Source organism: Euprymna scolopes, chromosome 2, assembly GCF_053919585.1.
Source record: "Euprymna scolopes isolate OS-2025 chromosome 2, ASM5391958v1, whole genome shotgun sequence".
Taxonomy (NCBI): domain Eukaryota; kingdom Metazoa; phylum Mollusca; class Cephalopoda; order Sepiida; family Sepiolidae; genus Euprymna; species Euprymna scolopes.
In genome coordinates, this window is record NC_136483.1 from 78205121 (window position 1) to 78229031 (window position 23911).

The 23911-nt window shown below is 33.7% G+C and overlaps 1 protein-coding gene and 1 non-coding gene across 2 annotated transcripts in view; one reads left to right on the forward strand and one right to left on the reverse strand.

Moving 5' to 3' along the window:
• LOC145292758 (nose resistant to fluoxetine protein 6-like) overlaps positions 1 to 23911 on the reverse strand; it is a 65267-nt gene that overhangs the window by 11137 nt on the left and 30219 nt on the right. The window contains exons 5-13 of the mRNA XM_080138795.1: positions 22870 to 23072; positions 20388 to 20555; positions 18704 to 18797; positions 16641 to 16739; positions 14428 to 14599; positions 12171 to 12250; positions 9481 to 9603; positions 7271 to 7388; positions 3795 to 3981 (exon numbers count right to left, since the gene is read on the reverse strand). Coding sequence (XP_079994921.1) covers positions 3795 to 3981; positions 7271 to 7388; positions 9481 to 9603; positions 12171 to 12250; positions 14428 to 14599; positions 16641 to 16739; positions 18704 to 18797; positions 20388 to 20555; positions 22870 to 23072 — 1244 coding nt within the window. The remainder of the gene's footprint in view (positions 1 to 3794; positions 3982 to 7270; positions 7389 to 9480; positions 9604 to 12170; positions 12251 to 14427; positions 14600 to 16640; positions 16740 to 18703; positions 18798 to 20387; positions 20556 to 22869; positions 23073 to 23911) is intronic.
• Trnar-acg (transfer RNA arginine (anticodon ACG)) lies at positions 21948 to 22020 on the forward strand. The gene has a single exon. It is a non-coding gene; the product is annotated as a tRNA-Arg (tRNA).

The following is a 23911-nucleotide window of genomic DNA, read 5'->3' on the forward strand; positions in this document are numbered from 1 at the left end:
GTCTCCATTTTTTTCTATTATTCAGCAGCTGAACTCTATAAGATGCGCAGACATATAGGCATCGTAAGTTGACAAAATGTTATTTGAATTTTTTCATAAACAATTGAACAAAGTATAACTTATTTCAAAATTGAAAATACGACAAAAAGAAAAGAAAGAAAAAAAGGATAGAAAACTTCCCATGTTTTTTCTCTTCAAAGATTACAACGTATACCGGTTTAATGGTTCTTTTTTTTTATAAAAAAACAACTTGTGGAGATGATGTGGTGTTCACAATTACGACATATCTCACCCCTACATCCGGTGCCATACCGTCTAAAAAATATGAAATGTATATTTCATAAAATTGAACTGTTATATTTGCTGGGTTAGTGAAAATGTAATCCCATAAATGAAATCATGCTAAATATAACTAAAATGAAAACCACTTACGTATGTAGTTGTGGTGTGGCTCCTGGCCATGATAGAGACCATTTTAGATGACAATAGCGTCTTTGAGTACGGGCAAGAAACACACCGACATTTAATATAATTTTGGTATAAAAGTTATGCCTCAGTGAAGGAAGAAAATGAAGGATATGCATGCATATTAAAAACGGAAATAAACGAAATATTGAAAGAATACAAGGGTCACCAGGTAGCAAGTGCTAGCTTAAAACATGAACAGAGTTTTATAAATGAAATTTTGAGAAAAACGAAATTTTATTACAAAACATTTTTATGAAAGACATAAGAATATAAAAGTTACTTTCAGTAAATGTTCATTTGTAAAAACACATGTTTGGTGAAGAAGTTATGTTAGTAGTTATAAAACAAAACGTTCATAGTGTAAATAATATGCATATGCAAAATATAGACAATTACTAATATATGTATGTATTTGGCAGTGTGGCATTATGTATATGTGTGCGTTGGTTTACTTTGTTTTTGTTAGTGCCTGTATAGCTGTGAGTAGTATTTCGTTTCTGTTCGCCTGACTGTTGCCCGTGTGTAAATATAAATAAGGCTAGTATGTGAGTCATTGAGTCTTTTTCGCCTCCTTCAGTCCAAAAGCAACAGAGGTGGGAATAGAGCAAACGCTCTTGAGTTCCTTTCCTGGTGAAGCCAAGAGTAAACTTATTTTGTTAATCAAGCCTTATAGTTCACACTGGCTTACTTTTCCTAAATAATAATTTAAGAAATACATTATAAGTTTTATTCAAGGTATTATTTCTCACCTGAGTTTGTGTTTTCGACGGGATCAATTTATCAAGAACTCAACGTAGTTTCCTAGCAAACATTAAATCTGTAAGGGACATGTTCGCGTCAGTGTAAACAGTTAGTGTTATTCATTAAACATTAGAATTTCTGTAATTCTTTATTTTCCACTTCAACACCATCTCCCTTTTTGATCGGTCTTTTGGATATCTCGATAAATCTCTCAACCAGGTCGTTTGATTCTGGATGAAAATGTGCAGATTTAAGGTGATTTATAGAAAGTATATTACAAATTTTCGAATTCTTTTAATGAAAATTGCATGTCACTGTCAGATACAATAGTTTCCGATATGCCGAGTCTTGAAAACAATTCCTGGAAGATGTTTATTATATTATTACTTGTCAACATTGTGCATTTGAAAACTTTTGGCCATTTAATAAACCTGTCTAAGATGTTGCTTTTATCAGTTCAGCATAGTCAATCTGTGGATGAGACCCTAGTTTGTCTGTCTTAGGCCAAGGGCTGAATTTTATTGGCAATGCTTTTGCCATCGGCACACAGCTTTTGCACGTTTTCATCATCCATTCCTGACCAGTATATGAGACTTTGCATAAATGCTTTCATTCTACAAATTCCCGTATGTCCGGTATGAAAATCTCTTAAACTTTCCTTTGTCAACACTGTGGATACAATCGTCCAGTCTCCATACATTAATGTGTCATTATATAATAAAAATATACTGTTTGCTTTATTTTTCTGATATCTTAACTTCCTTTTTTTTTTTTTCTTTTATGAACTGATAAAATTTTATTTTAAATTTTATCTCCTCAAGAGTAACTGGCAGTTCTTTTGTTGTATTATTTAGAACGTATTTTACGTTTGCCTCAAACGTTAAGAAAGCAATGACTGTTTTTTTTTCTAGCAGTTCACTATTTTTTGGTATTACTCTGGATAAACTATTCACATGTGCGGTCTGTTTTGATGGTAAAAATTCTATTTTGAAAGAATAGCTTAGCAACATCGTCGCTCATCTCTGTAAACGATTCGCAATGTGTGTTGGTACTCTTGTTTAACCGAACATTGCTAACAATGGTTGGATTTTTTCTTTCAAATATTATGGCTAATCCTTCCTTCTCTGTTTGTGAATAGCTCATTTCCACCGGGAATAGCGTCCTTGAAACATGTTGGATCGGTTTTAGTTTATCTTCTTTGTGTAACAAACTGCTCCCAAACCAAAATCACTTGCATGTTTGATGTTGACGCAGTTTTTAGTTTAACAAACGCCTTTTGACAATTGTCTAATTCCAATTTACATTCGTTTTTAGTAAATGATTTAACAGTTTTCTTAAAATATTAATACAATAACTATATAGCATTTGGTATATAACGTTTAGTATATAGCTATTGTATTAATTAACTAGACTCCAAAACGATTGTGATGATGTCATGTTAGTAGGTGCGGGCATGTATTTTATTATGTCCTACCGTTTTCATCAACTCTTTGTCCTAAATATTTGATATTTTTGTAAAATAAAATCCACATTTTTCCATACTCAATTTAAAAACAAATTCTTTTATGATTTTGAACACTTCCATTCCATGTTTCGCATGTTCTTCACGATTTTTGCTTTTTATTAGAATATCATCTAAATAAACAGTTGCGAAGTCCAGGTCCATTAGCATTGACATTGTATACATCGTTTGGTGGAAAATGGTGGGTGCTACCTTTAATCCATACTGTAGTCTTTTATTTTCAATAATCTTTTATGTGTATTAATGATTAATAATTCGGCACACTTTTCTTCCAGTGCAATTTTCAAAGGCATATGCATTTAACAAATTTAATATAGAAATTAATTCTTCACCATTTAGTTTTGTAAAAAATTCTTCCACTGTTGGAAGGGAATAACTTATTTATTTCAAACAATCATTAAAACCGGTAGAAGAATCAGCACAAATTTCGATTTTATTATTATTTTTTCTTTACATACACAATAGGCGCTGCCCAAAGGTTGTAGTGTGTTTTCTTTATTACACCTTGTTGGCATTTATTTCTCTTCCAGTGCGAGAGATGTGACACTAGAGTTGGAAACTGGGATTGAATACTTAGCACTTAAGAGGAGCACTCTGACCCTGCAGAAGGTATCTATGTAGCTCTGTCGGTAATTCCCGGCAGAGGCATCTCAAGTGATTAGTTATTCTAATTCCTTACTAATGACTTCTAACGACGCATAGGGTAATAGTCTTTTAGGTCAGAAAACTGACATGACATTTTCTTTTAACTTGAACTTTGACTTGGTTTAAAACAAAATCCAAGTCCTTCTGAAAAAATTTCTGAGAAGTTTTAAAGGATAAATAACTTTATATCAAAACTTTATCAAAATGTTAATCTTTATCTATATATATGAAGAAATGTTTACAATAAAGTTATGAAATATTTATTATTAAAATTTGTGTATCAACCTTGGGAAGTTGTAGAGAGTCAGCAAAGCCAACTAGTATATAATGGAAAGTACTTGATTATTTTTTTTTTGTATTTTCAAATTATTGAAAAAATAATAATAATAATAATAATAATAATAATAAAATGTCTCACCTCCGTAACCAGTAGAGCAAGCATAAATCACCCAGCCAACACTTAAGCCCCAAGCAGTACGTGCTACTGCCGTATAAAATGAACTCGAACTTTGTGATACAGGATCCCCGTTGCTATAATCGTAAAGTCCATAGATGACAGCTAAAGCACAGACCGATCCGAAAAGCCAGATCATACCAACAATGTACTTCAAATAAAGGGAAAAAGAACAGAATATTAAAAGCCTTAACAAGAAAAATCGATGAGAATTTTTGGGTTAGTAGATGTAGAACAGTTGAGGTAGCAAGGTTAGTTCACAGGAAAAGATCAAGGAAAACATAAGAGGAAGTGATAATGATGTACTTGGGATAAAGAGGGATAAATAAAGATCTAGTCAGTAATAGTTTCATTTGAAAGTCAATTTCTCAACACACTCAACACATAAAAGCATGTAAAAGAGATGTTAAACCAAATATGATGGAGATGACAATTATTAATATATTAGAAATAGGATTTTATCACAGTAATGCATGGAAATTTTATTATAGAAATACATTGGAAAAAGAACATCATAGAAATGCATTGAAAAGGGGATGTTATTATAATAATGCATTTAAAAAAAAAGGATTTTATTATAGAAATAAATTGAAAAGGGAGATTTTATTAAAGAAATGCATGGAAAGGAAGATTTTATCATAGGAATGTGTAAGAAAGGAGATTCTTGTAGAAATGTATTTGAAAGAGAATTTATCATAGAAAAGTGAGTTTGATTATAGAAATGCATTGAAAAGGAGATTTAACTCGAGTTATGCATAAGAAAATTGATTTCTTTTTTTATAGAAATGCATTTGAAAGGAATTGTATTATAGGAATGAATTAGAAAGAGGATTTTTTTTAAATGCATTGGAAAGTTATTTTATTATCTCATTCCAACCCGTTTCCCTGACCAGCAAGAACAACACGCATCACTGTTAGATCTGTTTCTGACCACAGTCCCCGATGATTGCGTTACGAATGCCCACAGCCCATTTGGAAATGCTGATCATGTAGTGATAATAGTTGAAATCGCACTAAACTCTAGAGCCAAAACGGAAGAGCCATTACTCAAAACAACGAGATATTATAAAAAGGCTGATTGGGAAGCCATCAAGGATTTCATCAGAGACACCCCATGGCGAAATATCTTCTCACTTCCTGCTAAAGAGTGTGCACATGAGACCACTGAGTGGTTCAAAACAGCAATTGAAGCACATGTTCCTACACGGAAATTTTATAGCAAGCACCACTCTCCCCAATGGTTTACTTCTACTTGTGCAGCTGCCATCATGCAAAGGCAGCATGCATACCACAGATTTAACCGACATAAATCCAGTTCAAACAGACAGAAGTATATAGAAGCCAGAAATAACTGTAAGAAAGAAATAGCGACAGCTAAGAGAGAATTTACTGAAACCACCAAAAAATGCATCGAAGCACAGAAATTAGGAACCCGTGACTTCTGGAAAATCTACAATAGTGTAGTAAATAATGAGCAATCAACAATTCCCCCACTATCCAACAATCATGAGGTTGTTTGCTCAGCAACTGAGAAGGCTAACATGCTTGGACCCTGCAAACCACCCCTTCCCTGACTTTCCTTTGTGGACAGACGCCACACAAGACGATCTGGAAATCATCCCATCTCAGGTGCATGCCATCATAAAAAATCTTCACACTTCAAAAGCATGTTGACCTGATCTCATCCCAGCTGTGCTATTAAAAAAGTGCTCCGCCGAAGTAGCGCCGGTTCTCTCCAAACTTTACAACAAATGCCTTAATGAACCTTGCTTTCCTGCCTGCTGGAAAACTGCTTCTGTGATACCAGTTTTCAAGAATTCTGGTGAAAGAACTGACCCAGTAAATTACCAAGCTCTAGTCCATCACCTTACAGATGCTAAATTTCTGACCGACCAACAATACGGATTTAGGCTAGCCCGTTCCACGGCAGAGATCCTAACTGTAATCTCTGAGCATATATACTATTCACTTGACAAAGCAGGGGAAGGTAGAGCAGTAGCTCTAGATGTATCTAAGGCTTTTGACAGGGTATGGCATGAAGGGCTTCTCAGAAAAATCAGATCATACGGTATCACTGGAAGAATCTTTAACATAATTGAATCCTTCTTAGATAAGAGAAAAATCCAGGTTGTCATCGATGGTCATACATCTAAACAATATGATATAAATGCGGGAATGCCTCAAGGGTCTATCCTTGGACCTCTATTATTTCTAATATTCATAAATTGCCTCTCTGATATGCTGATGACACCACTCTCTATAACCGACACGATAGGAAAACAAATGAACACATATCTAGAGAAATGGCAAAAACACTAGAGGATGACCTCCGATCTGTAATGGAATGGGGACAAAAATGGATGGTCACATTCAATGCTGCTAAAACTAAATTTGTTTCCTTCAGTAACTACAAGAAACCTTCTCTACCACCAATAGCAATGGCCAAAGACTCTTTATCTGAAAACACATCCTTTAAACTCCTCGGCCTAACGTTCACAGGAAACATGAGTTGGAAAAATTACATTGAGAGCATTGCCAGAAACTCTGCGAAAAAGGTAGGTTCTATCTACCGTGCTAGAAAGCTACTTACGCCCGAAAGTATCCTGTATCTCTATAAGGCCACCATTCGCCCATGTATGGAGTATTGTTGTCATATTTGGGCTGGTGCATCTGCTAATAGTCTCTCACAGGGTTCAAAAGAGAGTCGCCAACCTAATAGGTTCTGAACTGTCATCTAAGCTTCAGCCTCTGTCCCATCGACGTAATGTAGCATCCCTCTGCCTGTTCTACAAGTATTTCAATGGTAAATAGTGAATGCTCTGACGAACTGCAAGCACTTGTGCCCCCTCAATGTAAGTACCCCAATTTTACAAGCAACAAAATCCCACCCCTTCACAGTTGAGATTCCTAGATGTAAGAGAGCCTTCTACTCCAGTAGTTTCTTCCCCAGAACCGCTGGACTTTGGAATTTCCTTCCGAGTTCCTGCTTCCCCAACTGTACTGACATGCAGAAGTTCAAGTGTAATGGGAACCGACATCTTGCTGCCCAACTCCCCACATATTACCCCTGTAGCTTATGTCCCTGATAGTAGCCCCCTACAGCAAAGTGGTAATGTGCCTTGTTTGGGGTGAAATTGCAATAATAAAAAAAAAAATTTTTTTTTAATTGGAAGAAGGTTTTTATTATAGGAATGTACTGGAAAATGGATTTTATTCTGGGAATGCATAATAAAGAGGATTTTATTATAGAAATGCATTGGAAAGAGGATATTATAGAGATGCATTAGAAAAGTGATTTTATTATAGAGATACATTAGAAAGGGAATTTCATTATAGAAATTCATCGAAAAAGGCATTTTTATTACAGGAACTTTCTTTTACTAATTTTACGGTTTTATATTTAATAATTTGAAACCCACTTAAGGAAATCAGAGACCCACCTTATTTATGTAAACTCTGCACTTGTTTTGATGGAGAAGAAATCCATATACCATTCCAATCAAATAAGGTCCAATCCTTGTCCATGGCTTTATGTAGATATCCTTGAAGTAATCAACTCTGGAAAATAATGATTGTAATAAATTCAGAATAAAAGCGAACTCTAAGACGTATTTATACCTGCAAACCTTTTTGCGTAAACTATTTCAAATCATTTAAAACTTTATATTTTTGATTGATAAAATAAAAATAATTGCATTTATCAATGGTAGACTATGACTTAATGTAAAATAAACTTGGAGATTCAGAAAATTTTAAAACTTTACCTTTTTTAAAATCTATTTTGCTTATTTTTAAGTTAACAACCCAAGCAAGGATTTTCTATCACTTATGAATAAACTTCTATTTTCTTTGTAATGAAAAATTTTCTTTGTAATGTAAACGGGGATAGCATACTCTCGTTCCATCAGCCATGATTGGGTAGAAGTCTTAAGTAATTCGCAATTGTATTTTGAGTGTCACCTACACTGAGGTTTGGACCTTTAACCTCTAGAAGAGTGTAACTATACAACTGAATTTTTGGCGCGCGTCACATTCCCTCATTTAGCACCCCAGCCACGTTCGCTACCGACAGATAAGAAAGTTATAAAATCAAACCACTTTTAACTATGATTAGTTTACACATGCACAAAATAATAGAAATGTCCCCAAGTTGAAATAAACATTTTGCATTTCAATTTTTGCTGACCACTGTACATGTTATTCATCCATCAAAACAAAGATTTTACTCATTATAAACCATCCTTAGTATATGATTACTATTTCCTGTTAATTTCAATGTTATGTGACGAATAGTTTAAGAGTTTAGGGGTTAAATATTTACACAGAGACAAACACACACATATATATATATATATACATCTACTGTTTAATTGATATAGATTTTCAATGTTTTATTGAGCAAAAACAAAAAAATGCCTTTCGCCATCATTTTTTTCTTAGATTTACACAGAAATCGTTGAGGGCTATAATTTAATTGGACTAAAACGCTCTAACTAGTTATCGCCCTTGATAATTTCTTTGTAAATCCAAAAAGAAATATTGTAGTGTAAGACATCTCATTTACATTCTAAGAACATTTGAAAATCTTAAATAAATCACGTTTGCTTTCTCTAAACGTCGAAATATTACTTTTCTACACAATATCAAGTCTACATAGCATGAAATACAGATTTCAGCAGATCTTAGTATTAAATATTGAATGGATAGATCATCTAGTATATAATTAAATTATAAACAAAGTAACAAGAAATGTGACAGTTAAAAGGTCAGCAAAAGTTAAGTCACTGAACCCAGGGTGTAACATGACCTTTGCTGTGGAAATGTATTAACAACCGATATGATGATATAGTGCTCAAAGAGTGAAAGGGATAACAAGCAGAGACTGCAAGTGCATCAGACGTATAATGACTTGGGCTGACAATATATAACTAACTAGTGATTTTGATCTCTTCTTTCAGTCTTCCTCCCACATTGGTGAGTGATTTGGAACAAAGATCATGTTAAATAAATCTTGCATTCTTCCATCAAAAATTTGTATTGGGTGAGTTATTCTAAGAGGAAAACAAGAAACTTTAATTATAGGACAGACATTTCCTTGGTCTGAGACGATCACAGCAAAACCGTATGCAATAAGAATAACTAGTAAACAGGATATGAAAAGATATTTTGTGTTTCCTCACAAATATTTTTTAGTGTTTAGAGCATAAACAAAAATGGTAAAGTAAAATGTAGAAAAATCTTTAAAAAAAAATATTTATTTGAAAATAATTGTTTTTCGTTTTTTACTTGAAGTGTGAACACATTGGTATAATGTATTTTTAATGTTAAACTTTTCTGAAATAGCAAGATACAAGTCGCCACTGATCTTGGGCCTTTGGTGGATCTCAAGTCAAGTACATTATTTTACTACATCACTGGAAGATTTGAACCGATTAGTAAACAATTATTTCTTTTTAGTTTAACTTAAGCCACCATTGATCTTTAGCCAGTTGAATTACTTACTTTATATATTGCATTACATAGATTTATTATTTTTTTACTAAAAGATTTGAACAGATTATTAAAAAAAAAAAGAAATTAAGTTTTCAATTCCATGAATTTTCTGAAACTAAAAATCATGAGTCACAACTGTTTGAGATAAAATGCTTACGGTGTTTCAGTGGAGGCAGTGAACATACTCGGTCCAAAGCCGTGTACTGTGGAAATCACACCTGATGTAATGAAGTGAACCAGAAGAAAGACAAGCAAAACCAGGCCACCAAGTTTGGGTTTCCTAAAAACGTAACGCAAAAAAATATTTGAATTAGTTCTTTGAAGCAAGCTCACACAAATGTCCTTTCCCACTATCAAACAAGCTGTACAAGGAAACAAGTTAGTCACATAAAACCCACCAGCCTAGAATTGGAATCTGCCAGAATGGGTGGCACTATTATGGTATCTCAACACATATAAAGAATAAATCAAACACATGACATCGAGTTTTCACCATGCCCCGAAAAGGGAAGGGGAGATGACTTTCTTAGTCCTTCCTAACTGAAGAGTTCTACTATGGGATATTACTAGGTCATAACATCACAGGCACCTCAGTTTTTGTAAAGATTACTATTCAATGTTTTTAATTCCTTTCCAGTTTTGTCAAAATAAAAAGTATTTTTTGCTAAGCAACGACTTTATTGTAATTCTTACTTTTGTGAATTGGGACATATCATCTAGTTATTTTTAACCAAAATAAATTGTTTGTTATTTTTTTGCAAAAATTTTATAAGATGCTGTAACTCTTAATAGGTAGTCATAAAAAGAAATAATGGCATGAGTTACACAAAAGCAAGTAAAAAACATGTCAGACGAATTCATTGCAAGTATCATTTAGCAGAATTGAGAAAACAAATAACAAAACAGATAATTTAATTCATTTCCATAAAGAGACTTTTCATATTTTGCTACTTTCTGCTTTCTATACCAATTTACAGTTTTTCTTTCCTTCTTTTTTTTCTTTTTTTTTCAAAAACTCTTCAGTTTGATACTTTTTCTTTCTTTCTGGTGTAACAAATATGAATACAACTCAGTTCATTCACACAAGAATATGATTTGTTGGTATAAGCCTTAAATACAGGCAGGTATAGGCAGTCTGTGGGAGATGTCGAAAGATATACCAAAAGCCTAAAGTTAAAACATATTGCAAGCTACAACAACCATTCATTAATGTAAATTACTAGATTGTATCACCCGATTATTGTACCCAAGACTACTGAGCTACTTCAAGCAAACATATCCCTTTCCAGGTCATGTTACTTTCTTGTTTCTCTTTTGTAACTTCACTGATTCAGACGTTATTTTATATGAATATTCACATTAATGTGAACATTGTAACACATTAACTACCCTTTCTTACACATCTGCACATACACCCATCAGAGGGCGTTTCAGATCTGAATTATCCCCCCTTCTGTAATAGTAGAGGGTGCTACAATTGGATATAAAAAGAAACACACAGAAAATTATTTGGCTGCTGCTGAAGATACACTAAGCTTCATGTGTGCACTCCACACACACAATTTACGGTATGTGAGACATTTCCCTCAATTTACACACATAGCAGACTTTATTGTATACAATCTGTTAAGTTTGCAAGAAACGTTTTTTTTTTGTATACATTATTGTTTCCATGTTGTTTCTTTATTTCATTTGTAAATGTTTGTTTTCGAATATGTATTAAGGGAGTTAGCACCTCCCAAGCGTCATCCCTCCCACCAACATTGGTAAATGATTTGTTTTTTGTCATTTTGGTTCGGATTTGTCCATTATAAACCACTATACTTGGTGTAAAATTGGAAACCCGAGGATGCTGAGAACCCAGAATATTGCTTGCTCAGACACTGGAGAAAGAAGTTACAACTAATTAAGAAAACACTAATAACCTTTTTGGTATGGACTGGATCCAAAAATTTGAACTCTGGGACTCACCCATTTGCGATTTTTGTCAAAAAGTGGATAATCTTACAGCCGGAGCTGAAAACTAAAGAAAGACCTGAAAGAGTCGTTCCCCAATGTTTTTTCAGATAAACTGAACACAAAAATGGAGGCAAAGTTCAAATTACAAGATAATGTCACCCCAGTTATAAATAGTTATCTATGTTTATATATAGCTTCATAAACTATATCATGCTCTTATATTGTATTATAGTTATCAATAAAGCGCTAAGCATAGCAGTTAAAGTTTCACCCATAAAGTACTACTCTCCTCTTAATAGGACACCAAATACTTTCCTTTTAAAATCTAAAAAATAGTGCTGCTTACTGCATCAATCTACAGTCATTAACTTCTCTCCGAGGGTCGTTGGAACCTTCTTAAAAATTCTTGTGAAATTTGCTGAAATTCTATTTGTTTGATGACGTATAAACTTATATAAATGAGTCTTGCATCTTGCAATAGTAAGCCAGTAACTTATTGCCAAAAGTGCAATATAACTGTTTAAACTGCTTTGCTCCTTACGTGTAAATTTTATGTTGAATGTATTGTCTCTTGATTTTTAAAATATACCACATGTACCCGGTGCCTTATTTATAGGAGAGACAATATTTCGTTTTTTAAATCAAATAAATAACTTTTTTCTTCCAATTTATGTATTCTAACCCATTGCACAAAATTTCAACTCAACAGTAAAAAAAATTTACATACCCTGGGATTTAATAAGTTAAATTTTAAATTATGTTTTCTTTAAATTAATGATTTTTAGTAAAAAGCACTTGAAACATAAAGTTGGAAGCCTCAACTTCAACAATTAATTAAAACTACCAATGGGGGGGAGAGGAGGAATTTCTTAATATGGATATGCTTACTTGTAAAGAGGGTACAATATCAAAGGACTAATGATGTAGAACTGCATATCATTTGAAAGATACCAGGTCCATGGCATACACTGAAAGAGAATGTTCAAAAAAAAAAGAATATGAAAAAAGAATATGAAAACTACACAAAAAAGAAACTTAAATAAGGTAAGTAAATACGGTTTCTATCTAAGCCTAAAGAATCATGCTTAACACCGGTTTTATAGTGTAGCATTATCTAACCTTCTCAACACATTTACATACACTCACTAGGGGGCGTTTGTGATCTGAATTAATGATCTCCCTTTAGTGACTGTAGATGGAGCTACCATCCATGATATAAAAAACGTTACACGAGAAATTCAGTCTCTTTTTCATTCAGACTGACTGCTGACAACATCTCATCAGACCCTCTCTTTTTTGTTTGATCTGACTGCTGATAAAGACACTAACCAACACGTGCATGCTTGCACACACACACATCCTTCTCAGACTTTATTGTACAGATTTGCATTAATACAATTTAAAAGCGAGCTCTGTCAGGTTCCTGAAGAATGTTTTTTTTTTTTTTTGTATATGTCATTGTTTTCAAGTTGTTATTTTGGTTTCATTAGTAAATGCTTGTATTTGAACATCTCTCCTCACATCCTCCACTAGATTTCAAAGTCATATTTTTTTTTTGTAATACTTCAATCTGTTCAAAACTTGTCAATTTGATGCTTTTAATTCTTTCTCAGGTTTACAATATTTATGATGTTCTAATAAGTATTGAAAGCACTGAATCTACAATTCCATTATTTATTACATGCTTGATTCGATATTCAAGTGAAATATGAATTTCATAAATTGGCACATGACGTCCTTTGCTCTGTTTACAATGAAATAGTCAAGTTGTATTTAATTATATATCTAACAGGGCACTGGCGAGCGTTGACCAAATCTCAATAGTGTTAAGAAAAACAGATAGTCTTAGAGTATTTGATATTTTATTTCATTAGGTTTAATTAAATAAATTCTTGACACATATGGAGAATGCTAAAATTCTTGTAAGAGTTAAAAGAATTCATCTATTGAACTGTACAAATGGTTTATTAGTGTCACATAACATTACATTATATATTCTATAAATTGTTAATTAAAAAAGATTCACATGTGGACAGTTAACAAACCGCCAGAAATCAGATAGATAGTACATATAAATCTCACACAAATTGAAAGATTTCTAGGGGCCATTGAACTAAAAATGTTTAGCAGACACTATCATAGACAATATGAGTCTTGGTGGAAGACCTCCTTTGTGTATTTTGCAAAAACCATATAATCTTGATTTGGATCAAGACAAGAATAAGGACTCCAATCGACCAAGAAAAATAAAAAGACACATTTCGATCGACTCTGGCTTGACCTTGCTCTTCACAACGATTTTTGCGATTATTTTGCAGATTTTCACGACCAAGATTTATTTTTTACATAGAGTGCATTTCTTTTATATATTTACAAAACTTTTTAATAAAACTATTAAAACTAAACTTTTTATATCTTTATAAGTTTTATTTTCATAAAAATGAAGTGTAGTCCTACTAGATCGAGCCAAAACACACACAAAAAAAATATAGCGACAAGTGAAAACAATAGGGAATACATTGGATGATAAAAACTATTTGTTGGCGACAATTTTGAATATGATATTCGTTCAAAACAGAGCTGATATCTATAAAAGTCAACTTTTAAAAAGCAAGTTTTTAGTTGGTAATCTATCACACTTCTGCAGTACCTCATTTTGAGGAGCTTGTTCCTCCCAAAATGGAACACCGTGAGTTGTTGTTTCTTTATTTAAAAACATAAAATGTTTAATTTAAATAGTTTTATTAAAATGTTTTGTAAATATATTAAAAATAAACGCACTCTACATAAAAAATAAATCTTCATTACGAAAATTCAAACAAGTCTGTTATTTTATATTTGTTTACAGGAGCCATGTCCGTGTGCAAAGGTCAAGGTCAAACCGGTGTCAATGAAAATCTATCTTTTTGTTTTTCTCCATCGATTGGGGTCCTTATTCTTGTCTTGATCATCTTGATTTTAACAACACGGAAGGTCATGTCTTGTTATATACGTCCAAATGAACTATGTGGGCAAAACCTACCTTATGTCTGTGTGTATGTTTCTATTTCCAGCTAAAACTTGAAAAATACACAACAAAGATCTACAAAGTTAGTATTTTTAATCTGCAAGTAAATATAAAAATGCTTTTTAGCAAAAGACTAACCATTCCTTTTGTGATGTCTGTCAAGAAATTATTGATGTACAATAAATTGTACCACCAGGTGTCATGACAGTAGTTGATTTCAATACCAGTCTGTGGCCAGTAAGGGCCATCGCCCCAGTATTGGAAAAGTGGAATGTACACCATCATGACCAACATGTATGGTGGGGTCAGCCTGAAAGAGATGAAAAGAGAAGAAAAACAAGGGTTTCGCTTGTCTTTAAGAAACAATAGATTTATATGACTATCTAACATTCTTTGGAAAAAAAGTTAATAAAATGGTGGTATCAGTCTCACAACACAAAATGGCTGTAAATCACACAAAATGGCTGTAAAAGGTTAAGAAGTATAGAAATACCAAGAAGGGAGAGCATCATACAGACTTCCACTAAAAGGTTGCAGAGAGTACTGGATTCGTGGGGAGGTTTATTGTCACTCATATTCCAGATAAAACCGACGGTCATTATCAACAAGAAATCAATGGTAAACCACTGTTGAGATAATACAAAGTGATTTACAAGAATTATCGAAAAAAACAGAGTGCTGGAAATCTAGAAAATCTGTTATCAATCAGACTCCAGGCGATACCACTTGTTATTGCCAATGAGCACTCACTGATGATGATTTGTGTGAAAACTCTTAGTGACTAAATAATATTAACATAGTATGAAAAATTTTAATTACACAACTGTGCAAATAGGTCTATTATTCTTTTAATACTCGTGAAGTACTCCTTGGGGAACAGAAAGCAACAAGAAGGACGCATGATAAGAAGGACACATCAATCAATCAAAAAATGTGGAACAGTAAAAACATCAAAAAAGGACATAGCCATGGAATGGATTGACTACAAGAAAGCTTGACACAATCTCCATGGATTGTTCATATATAACTGAATGCTTAAGGATGGAAAAAATATCTAACAAAATTACTAGTTTTGTGGAGAAAACAATGTAACTGACAGCAGGAAGACAACATCTGGCAGAGATAAGAGTACAGAGTATAATTTTTCAGGGAGGCTCTCTTTCACTTCTACTTTTATCTTGTCGAGTGGCATCAGAGCTATGATAAAACGTAATGGTGATAGAGAGTCTCGATGGAAAATATTACATTACTCCTAGGTTTACTATGACTCAAAGTGTTAGAACCTGAAATGTACCTTCTTTCCAGTGTTTATGTCTAGGCACAATTACTTAACCTTCCTTCCATCCATCGACCAATCCAAAGTAAACTTATTTGTCTGTACATAAGTACACTGCTATGAGGATGCTCTTTCGTAAATACAATCATTTACATATTAATTATTACTTCTAAATTTAATACTTACACAATGCTACAATTAACATTTATAGTAAAATAAGAAATCAAGAAAAAATATTTATGTGTGGTTCAGTGGGAGGAATATGACCTTCTAGGATTCTTTGATTTTCATGGGCAATGACTGTGCACGAGTCCTGCTAGTTTATAATATATATATATATATATATATATATATATATATATATATTTTCTTTCTAACAAGAAGTTTTATTTGGCATCATGGAGGCTGGATCAGTTAGATTAGATGTAGACAGATGTAGATGATTTTAGATATGAATTTTTGAATGGTCCTTGTCATCATGTTCATCATCATCGTCATCATTATCATATTTGATTTAATGCCTGTTTTACATGTCGGCCAACTTTTAGGAATGGATTTCCAGACTAACCTATCTTTGGCTAAGTCTTTATTTATCCCTGCTTCTCTCATCCATTATTATCACTTCCTCCCATGTTTTCCATACCTTCCATCCCCTGTGAACTGAACCTGTTACCTCAACTACTCTACATCAACTAACCCAAGAAATTTCATTTATGGCCATACCAGAGAAGTCTCTTGTTCTCCACACATCTCCCTACACTCTCTAAATTTAATTTTCCTCTAAGGTCATCAGATCTAAATCTGTTTTTAAGACTTTTATTATGCAGTCATCATATCATTCTCATATCATTTCTCTTCATGCAACACATTTCCTCAACCCTCACTGGCCAGGTTTCAGTTCCATATATCATCATATTGATAGACTCTTCTCTTGGTTGACTGTGGTAAGGTTCTCAGGAGGAATATCCTAAAGTCGCATTTCTAAATCCGGCACTGATTATTAGAATTTCAGGATTTAGATGTCTGGATATGTAATCTAAGGATTATGTCACCATATGAAGATCCAAACACTTACCTCCAGAACCGATGGATATAGAAATAAAGCCATGGACTTTTTTTTGTTTCTTCTTGTTTCTTCAGTGTCTTCATCATGCCATAAGTCACTAACAATCCACTGAAAATAGAAGAATCAAAAAGAGCATTAGGATTTTTTCTTTCACTTTTGTTCATTCCAAACAAGGCATACAACAAATTATGTATGGACATGAGCAAGATATCTGTTCACATTGCATTTAAACTTCACAAAAGCAGGAAACATTCCAAAGTCTACCAATCCGAGGGAAGAAGCTATTAAAATAGAAGGCTTTCTGGTATCTAGAAACCTCATGAGTGAAGAGGTGGGATTTTGCTACTAAGCAGGTTTGTCAGATGTATGTACATCGGGGGAGGGACTTTTACAGGTGCAATGAGTTCGTCGGAGCACGTTCCATTGAGGTACTTGCAAAACGGATGCAGGGATGCAACATTAGAGCGATGGGATAGGGGCTGGAGCTTGAATGACAGTGTGGAACCTATTAGATTGGAAACTCTCATTTGGATCCTGTCCAAGAGGGAGAGACTAGTGGTGGATACACCAGCCCAGATGTAGCAACAATACTCCATGCATGGATGAATGATGGCTTTATAGAAACACAGGATACTCTCAGGTGTGAGTAATTTTCTAGTACGGTAGCGGGAACTTTCTTTACAGCAGCCTCTGCATTGTCCTCAATATATTTGTTTCAATTCATGTTGCTTATGAATGTTAAGCTGAGGAGTTTGAATGATGAGCTCTCAGATAGGATGTTATTAATCATGGCTATCAGTGGTCGACAAGGTTTCTTATAATTGCTAAAATCGCGGAATGCCAATGAAGCCAATCACCGAAAAATTTTACACCCATCCACTCTTTTTGCAGGAGTTGGATGCTCAACTATAAATCGACCTTATATCAAACTTTGCTGTAGTAGGAGAACGAGGAGTGGATAAAATTCTACATTTTTTTTTAATACTTCTATTCACTTCAAGCAAAGGATATTGCCATTTGAACTTAAGGGGCTACTATTTGTGATCATATCTAAAGGGCACTATGTTGCGAGTTGAGTAATGAAATATCTATTCACATTACATTTAAATTTCAATATGTTAGTACAGTCAGGGAAGCAGAAAACAGGGACGGAATTCCAAAGTCTAGTAGTTTGATGGAATAAACTATTAAAGTAGAGAAGGCTTTCCAGAATCTAGTGAGCTTTACAATAAAAGGTGAGATTTTGCTTCTTGTCAGGTTAATTGAGGGTATTTACATCGAGGAAGCATAAGTGCTACAAGTTCGTCAGAGCACATTCCATTAAAATACTTGTAAAACAGACACAGAGATACAACATTGTGGCGTTGGGACAGGGGTTGGAGCTTGGTTGATATGTAGCAGAGCGCGGACATGTGTGTGGCAACAGTATCTATACGACAGCCAATGTATACAAATGACTGAGCCGAAGGAAAGAAAAAGATTATAAAAAAAGAAAAATGTGGCTAGAAATAAACGTGTTACACATGTGGTCCAAAAGTGATAGGGAAAGATGTGTCTTAAACATGGCTGGACAAAGACAGAGTACCGCATGTCTGATACGGCAGAGTCTTGTTAAGCATATTGGAGTACGAGAAGTCTTTTGAACAAGTGATAAGGCATTATTCTGGAAGTACGTGTAAATAAATGTCTGTTGTGTCAACTGCAAAATAACAGGGAGTCAAATTCTGTTCTTGTCTTTGTTTCTTTGTGACTGTCTGCTTGCATGTGGGTTCTGAGTGTTGACTTATAACGACTATGTTGCAGGACCTATTAGATTGGAGACTGTTTTTTAACCTCTGTCTAAAAAATAGAGATGTGGCAGCAATACTCCATGCATGGACGAATAGTGGCTTTGTAAAGATACAGGATACTGTTAGGTGTGAGTATGAAAGTTGAACAAGTGTTGATCATCTTAAAACCCTCCAAAATTTTGACCATTTTAAGAAACTTGAACAATCATTTTATGACATCTAATGAGGGGAGAAACTGAATACCTGAAATTTTGTTTCCTAAGATTCTGTTTATCAACTTACCTGAGCATGAAAAATGTGTCAACAGAGAAAAGTGCGTTCGCTACAACTTGGAATGTAAATCTTTGGAAAAGCGCCTGAACAGTAGCAAGATTTCCTGCAAGAAAAGAATTTGAATCAAAAGAATTAGTGTAATGAGTTTTTCTTCATTGCTCCTATTATCTATTGATCTACAATGAACTAATGTGCTAAAAAATATATTAATTTTACAGTAAAATATATTACATCTGTAGATGACCTTTGCAGTTAACCTTTGTAGGTATTTTTGTATCAAATCTCTAGATCTTTTATTTTCTAAACAGTCATTTGCATGTCATTCAGCTGCATTTTATTTCTTCCAGTCAAATGTGTGTCTGTCTTTATATCTACTAAGTGCCATTTCCGGTACACCATATTCAACACTAAGCAATATATTTATTTTCATTTTAAACATATTAGACTCAAAGACAATTTTCCTGTGAAGATATTTTTGTCAAAGTGATTTAGTCTCCCATTATTAAAAACTCTACTGATTTCACAAAAACCAAAATCTAACCTTACCATATTCATAAGAAAAGCAGACTCAAACCTAAAACTACTTTCATAATGTTAGTTATGGATCCATGTCCTTATCTGTGAGTTACTTCTGATTATCTTCAGTGGAATATTAAAGCATACTATCTATCCAGACCTTTCTTTTGGTTAGGAGCAAAGTGTAGTATATGTTCTGATACTACACTTCATTTTTTTCTGTCCTCGGTCGGTGAAGGAGAAATCTTTCTGTAATGTTCTCAAACAATAAAAGGGTGATAATATTGGGTGTTACAGGAGTTATGACTCCTGGGACATCCGGGTTCTGGAGGTGTCCAAAGTCAGCACTGACTTCTATTCATGGGGTATTATATTCTGTCTCTATGAGAAGGCAAATAAATAGAGTGACACTTCTCTTCTAAGCTATAAACTGGAACTGTGTATCATTTCAAATCCTTTTATTCATATCACATGATTAAATTCAATCAATCTGCTCTCATATCATGGGCATAAGAGTTGAATCTGAAGACAAGCCTTTTCATTTTGCCAACCACTCTACCTATAAATGAATAATAATAATAATAATAATAATAATAATAATAATAATAATAAGAAGAAGAAGAAGAAGAAGAAGAAGAAGAATCGTCAGTTTAACATCTGTTTTGGAAAATGTTGGATGACTTTTAGAAATTAATTTCCAAAATAACTTATATCTGAAAAAAGTCTTTATTTATCCCTCTCTCTTTCAAGTTCATCCTTATCCTCCCATGTTTTGCTTAGCCTTCCCTTGTGACTTCAACTGTTCTATAGCTACTGACTAAAGAATCCTCATCTATTTTTTTAATGTGGCTATACTATCGAAGTCTCCTATTCTGCACATATTTTCCTATACCCTCCAGACTTAATCTTCCCCAAAGCCTGTCTTTCAAACTCATATTGCACATATATCATATCATTTCTATCCATGCAACACATGTCCTCAACCCTCACTGCTCGAATTTCATTTGCATATATCGTCACAATTTGTATACATCCCTAATAGGCACTTCGTTTGGTCAACAGTAGCAATACTCTGCTAGAAGTTCCCTGAATTTACTTCTAACTCTTGCACTCACATTAGTACCTGATTCCCTTTGAGGACCAGTATCAAAGGCAAATAACATATAAAATTACTTACTCCAAACAGAAATTCCAAAGATATAGGTGTGGCCCAAAATCACCCACATCATTGATATAAAACGAATTCCATGAAGTGATGTCAAGTTTCCTTTTGGAACGTTTGTGTTGAAAAGTTTGGTGGCATTCTTGTAGATAGAAAAGCAAAGGAAAAATTCTACCAGAAAACCTGGAAGAGAAAAAAAAATTCAATTTCTCATATAGGATCAATTACACTGGTAATTGCAGATTTACAGACTTTAGGGAAGTGGGATCCAATGCAAACAAACGTAAAAAGGTTACTAGCTTATGTAAGCTACTCTCTTTCTTTCTCTATTCATGAATTTATTCTTTCCTATTCATTCCTTCTATTCTTTGTAGTATGGAAACAGGATATAGTCTATCAGTTTTGATAACATTCCAATCATAGTGCTTAAGAAGCTACAACCGGAACTAACTCTTATTCTTATAAAGCTGTTCCATCATTGTTTAAAGGAGAAATGCTTCCTATCACTGCTTAATCTGCTCAATATGTTAAAATATTGGAAATCAATCTTCTTCGTCTTAGTATAGACTAATCAGTCTCCGGTGCATCATAGCTTTGTGCTGTGCTTCCCCACCAAAATGATGGTTGGATCGCAGAAAGGGTTGTGAATTTTATTAACAATTCTGTGGGTGGGATTATTTTTTGTGGGGGGTGGCGCTCAGCATATAATTATGTGTATAAGCATAAAATGTGTCAGTATTATTAGAATAAGAAGAAAAACCTAAAACATCTGTGAGTTTATCGATTTTAACGTCCTTGTTCAAGAGACTTCATCAGGATAGTTGAATTTCAACAGACGAGACATGTTCTTTAGAGGAACAGTGAATATATTTATCACTAAAAAACATGTCCTACCTGTTTTAAATCACACTCAGTAGACATTTCCAAATTCACTTGTGGTTTTAATTTATTTTCTTTGAAATTCGATCATCTATGTGAAATCCCTTGAATAGAGACGAAACATCGATGAACTGACAAATCTTTTAAAGTTTCCTTCTCATTCCTACAATGTTGAAATATTAATTCCACTTTTTCATGCTTTTAATATGTACACTTGTATTAGTTTTCACAACAGAAATGATGATATTTAATTTACATAAAGCTTATAATGAATGTCTGTTACATTATTTGTTTTAAATTTGATTTGTTAGAGTTGTTGTTCTTATTTACTTGTCTCCTCACATAACAAAACTTCGGATTTGTAAAATTAATAAGAAAGTATCTGATATTATATTCAACTATTAATAAAATTCTAAATGTTTATTTATTTGTTTATGTGTGTGTGTATATATACCAATAAAACTTTCGAACAGATGCACCGAATTGAAAAATTCGTTTTTTCCCTGAAAGGTGTGAGTCCCTAGATTGTCCTTATTTATATATGGTTCATAACAAACAACGCTGAGTCACACAAAAAGCTCAAAATAAGGGTTTTTGGTCCGTTTCGTGCAATTGTCGAAAAAGTTACCTGCCCATGTCAACGGAATTTAGCACTGTCTATATACAGTCGCAGTAACATCTTTCAGCATATGTACAGGACTTGTGGCGCAATGGATAATGCGTCTGACTACGGATTAGAAGATTCCAGGTTCGAATCCTGGCAAGTTCGTAATAATTTTAGCCATCATTTTATCCAACATTTATTCATTATTTAGGGTATTTTGGTTTTTCATTTTTGTTTTGTGCATATGGGAATTTCCCATACTCTGAGTTCACAAGGTAAGCGTTGATGATAAGACGATGTTGAGCGTACTTGATGTTCAGTGCATTCGATCTTGTGTTTATCTCAGCATTGTGTGTACTGATGCGGCGCAGCTGCTAGTATTCAATAAAACGTTTTAAAAGGTCATCTTTGATCTGTAAGATGCCAGAAAAATTATTTAGAGGTTTTTGCTTTGAAAAAAATTATTTTCTTTTTAATCACTGGAATAAATGAAGCATTGCTGTTATAATGTTTCTGATTGTTTTAGATGAGGACTCATAATTTATACTATTTAGACTACTGTTCTCGTTTTGAGTGTTATCCTCACAACGTTTTGGCTGATGTAACCTCCATGGCATAACGGATAAAGTAATCAGTAAAATTCAGTTCTAAGTGGCATTCTACTACAGGTTAAATATTCAATCCTCAGAATACTAAGAATACATTTGCAAATTACTTAAGGTTTCCATCCGGTTATGGCTGATGGAATGAGAGTATGCTACTCCTGTGGATTAAATAAAGAGTTTTATTCATAATTCCATACAGATTCCCGAGTTCAACAGAAAAATTCTCGAGTTCGACAAGATGCACCTGAAGAAAGTTACATTGACCAAAACGTTGTGACATGAGAAAAGTAGTCTAAATAATCCAAATAATCCAAATTTGTTACAGTCAAAATGAGCAGATTTTACATAAAGAAAATATTTTTTGGTTAAATTTCAAAATTCGATAAATAATTTTTTTCATTTTCATTACTGGATTCATCTTTTTTCTTGAGTGTTCCCACTTTTAAATTAGGATCTTGCGTTGAGATTGATTTCAATGCCGATGACGATGATGATGACAATGACGATTCAATGTCGGAATTTGGTGGTTGTCGGAATTTTGGTAATTGGTAAACAAAGACGTCAACAAAAGTTCCAAGAACAACTAGACCAACTAAGATTCCAATGATGACCCTGAAATGAAGAACAAGAGATAAAATAAGCAAACTTTGAAATAAGCTGGTGAAAGAATGTCAATTACTAACCCTACAGAACAAACACAACAAGAAGTATTAATATTACATATGCTAGAAAGAGTGCTGAACCATTCTTAAACAGGGGCCAAAAAAGAGTCTCAAATCTAGTAGGTCCTGCACAATTGGCCAAGCTCCAACCTCTATCTCATCAACGCAATGTTGCATCCCTGTGCTTGTTTTACAAGTACTTGAACGAAATGTGCTTTGATGAACTCATAGCACTTGTGCCCTCTCGACACAAGCACCCTCGACCAACTCGACAAGCAGCAAAATCCCACCTCTTCATTAGATGCCAGAAAAGTTTCTACTCTAATAGTTTCTTCCCTTGGACTGCTAGACTTTGGGATTCCATCCCTGTTTCTTGCTTTCCTAACTGTAAAATTGCAGAAGTTTAAGTGTAGTGTAAACAGACATCTGCTGCCCCCCCACCCTACAGCCTCCTGTTGTACACAATATGCGTTGTTTGGGGTTAAAAAGAGTAAAAAAACTTTTTTTTCTTTTCCAGCTCTAATTTTCTTTCAAGAATCATGCATTTCTAGTAGATAAAAAACCAATGATGATGAAATCTGGTCCAGTTGACCTTCAAAGAATGAATGACTAAAAAATGTTTTTAGATATTATTCACCTCGGGCAATGGCAATTAAGAATATACCAATTTTATTAGTGTTTGTTTTGTAGTTTCTTTACTTTTATTTGGTCATACATACATACATACATACATACATACATACATGCAGGAATTTGTCCTTTATATTATAGATTTAGCATTTTTTGAGG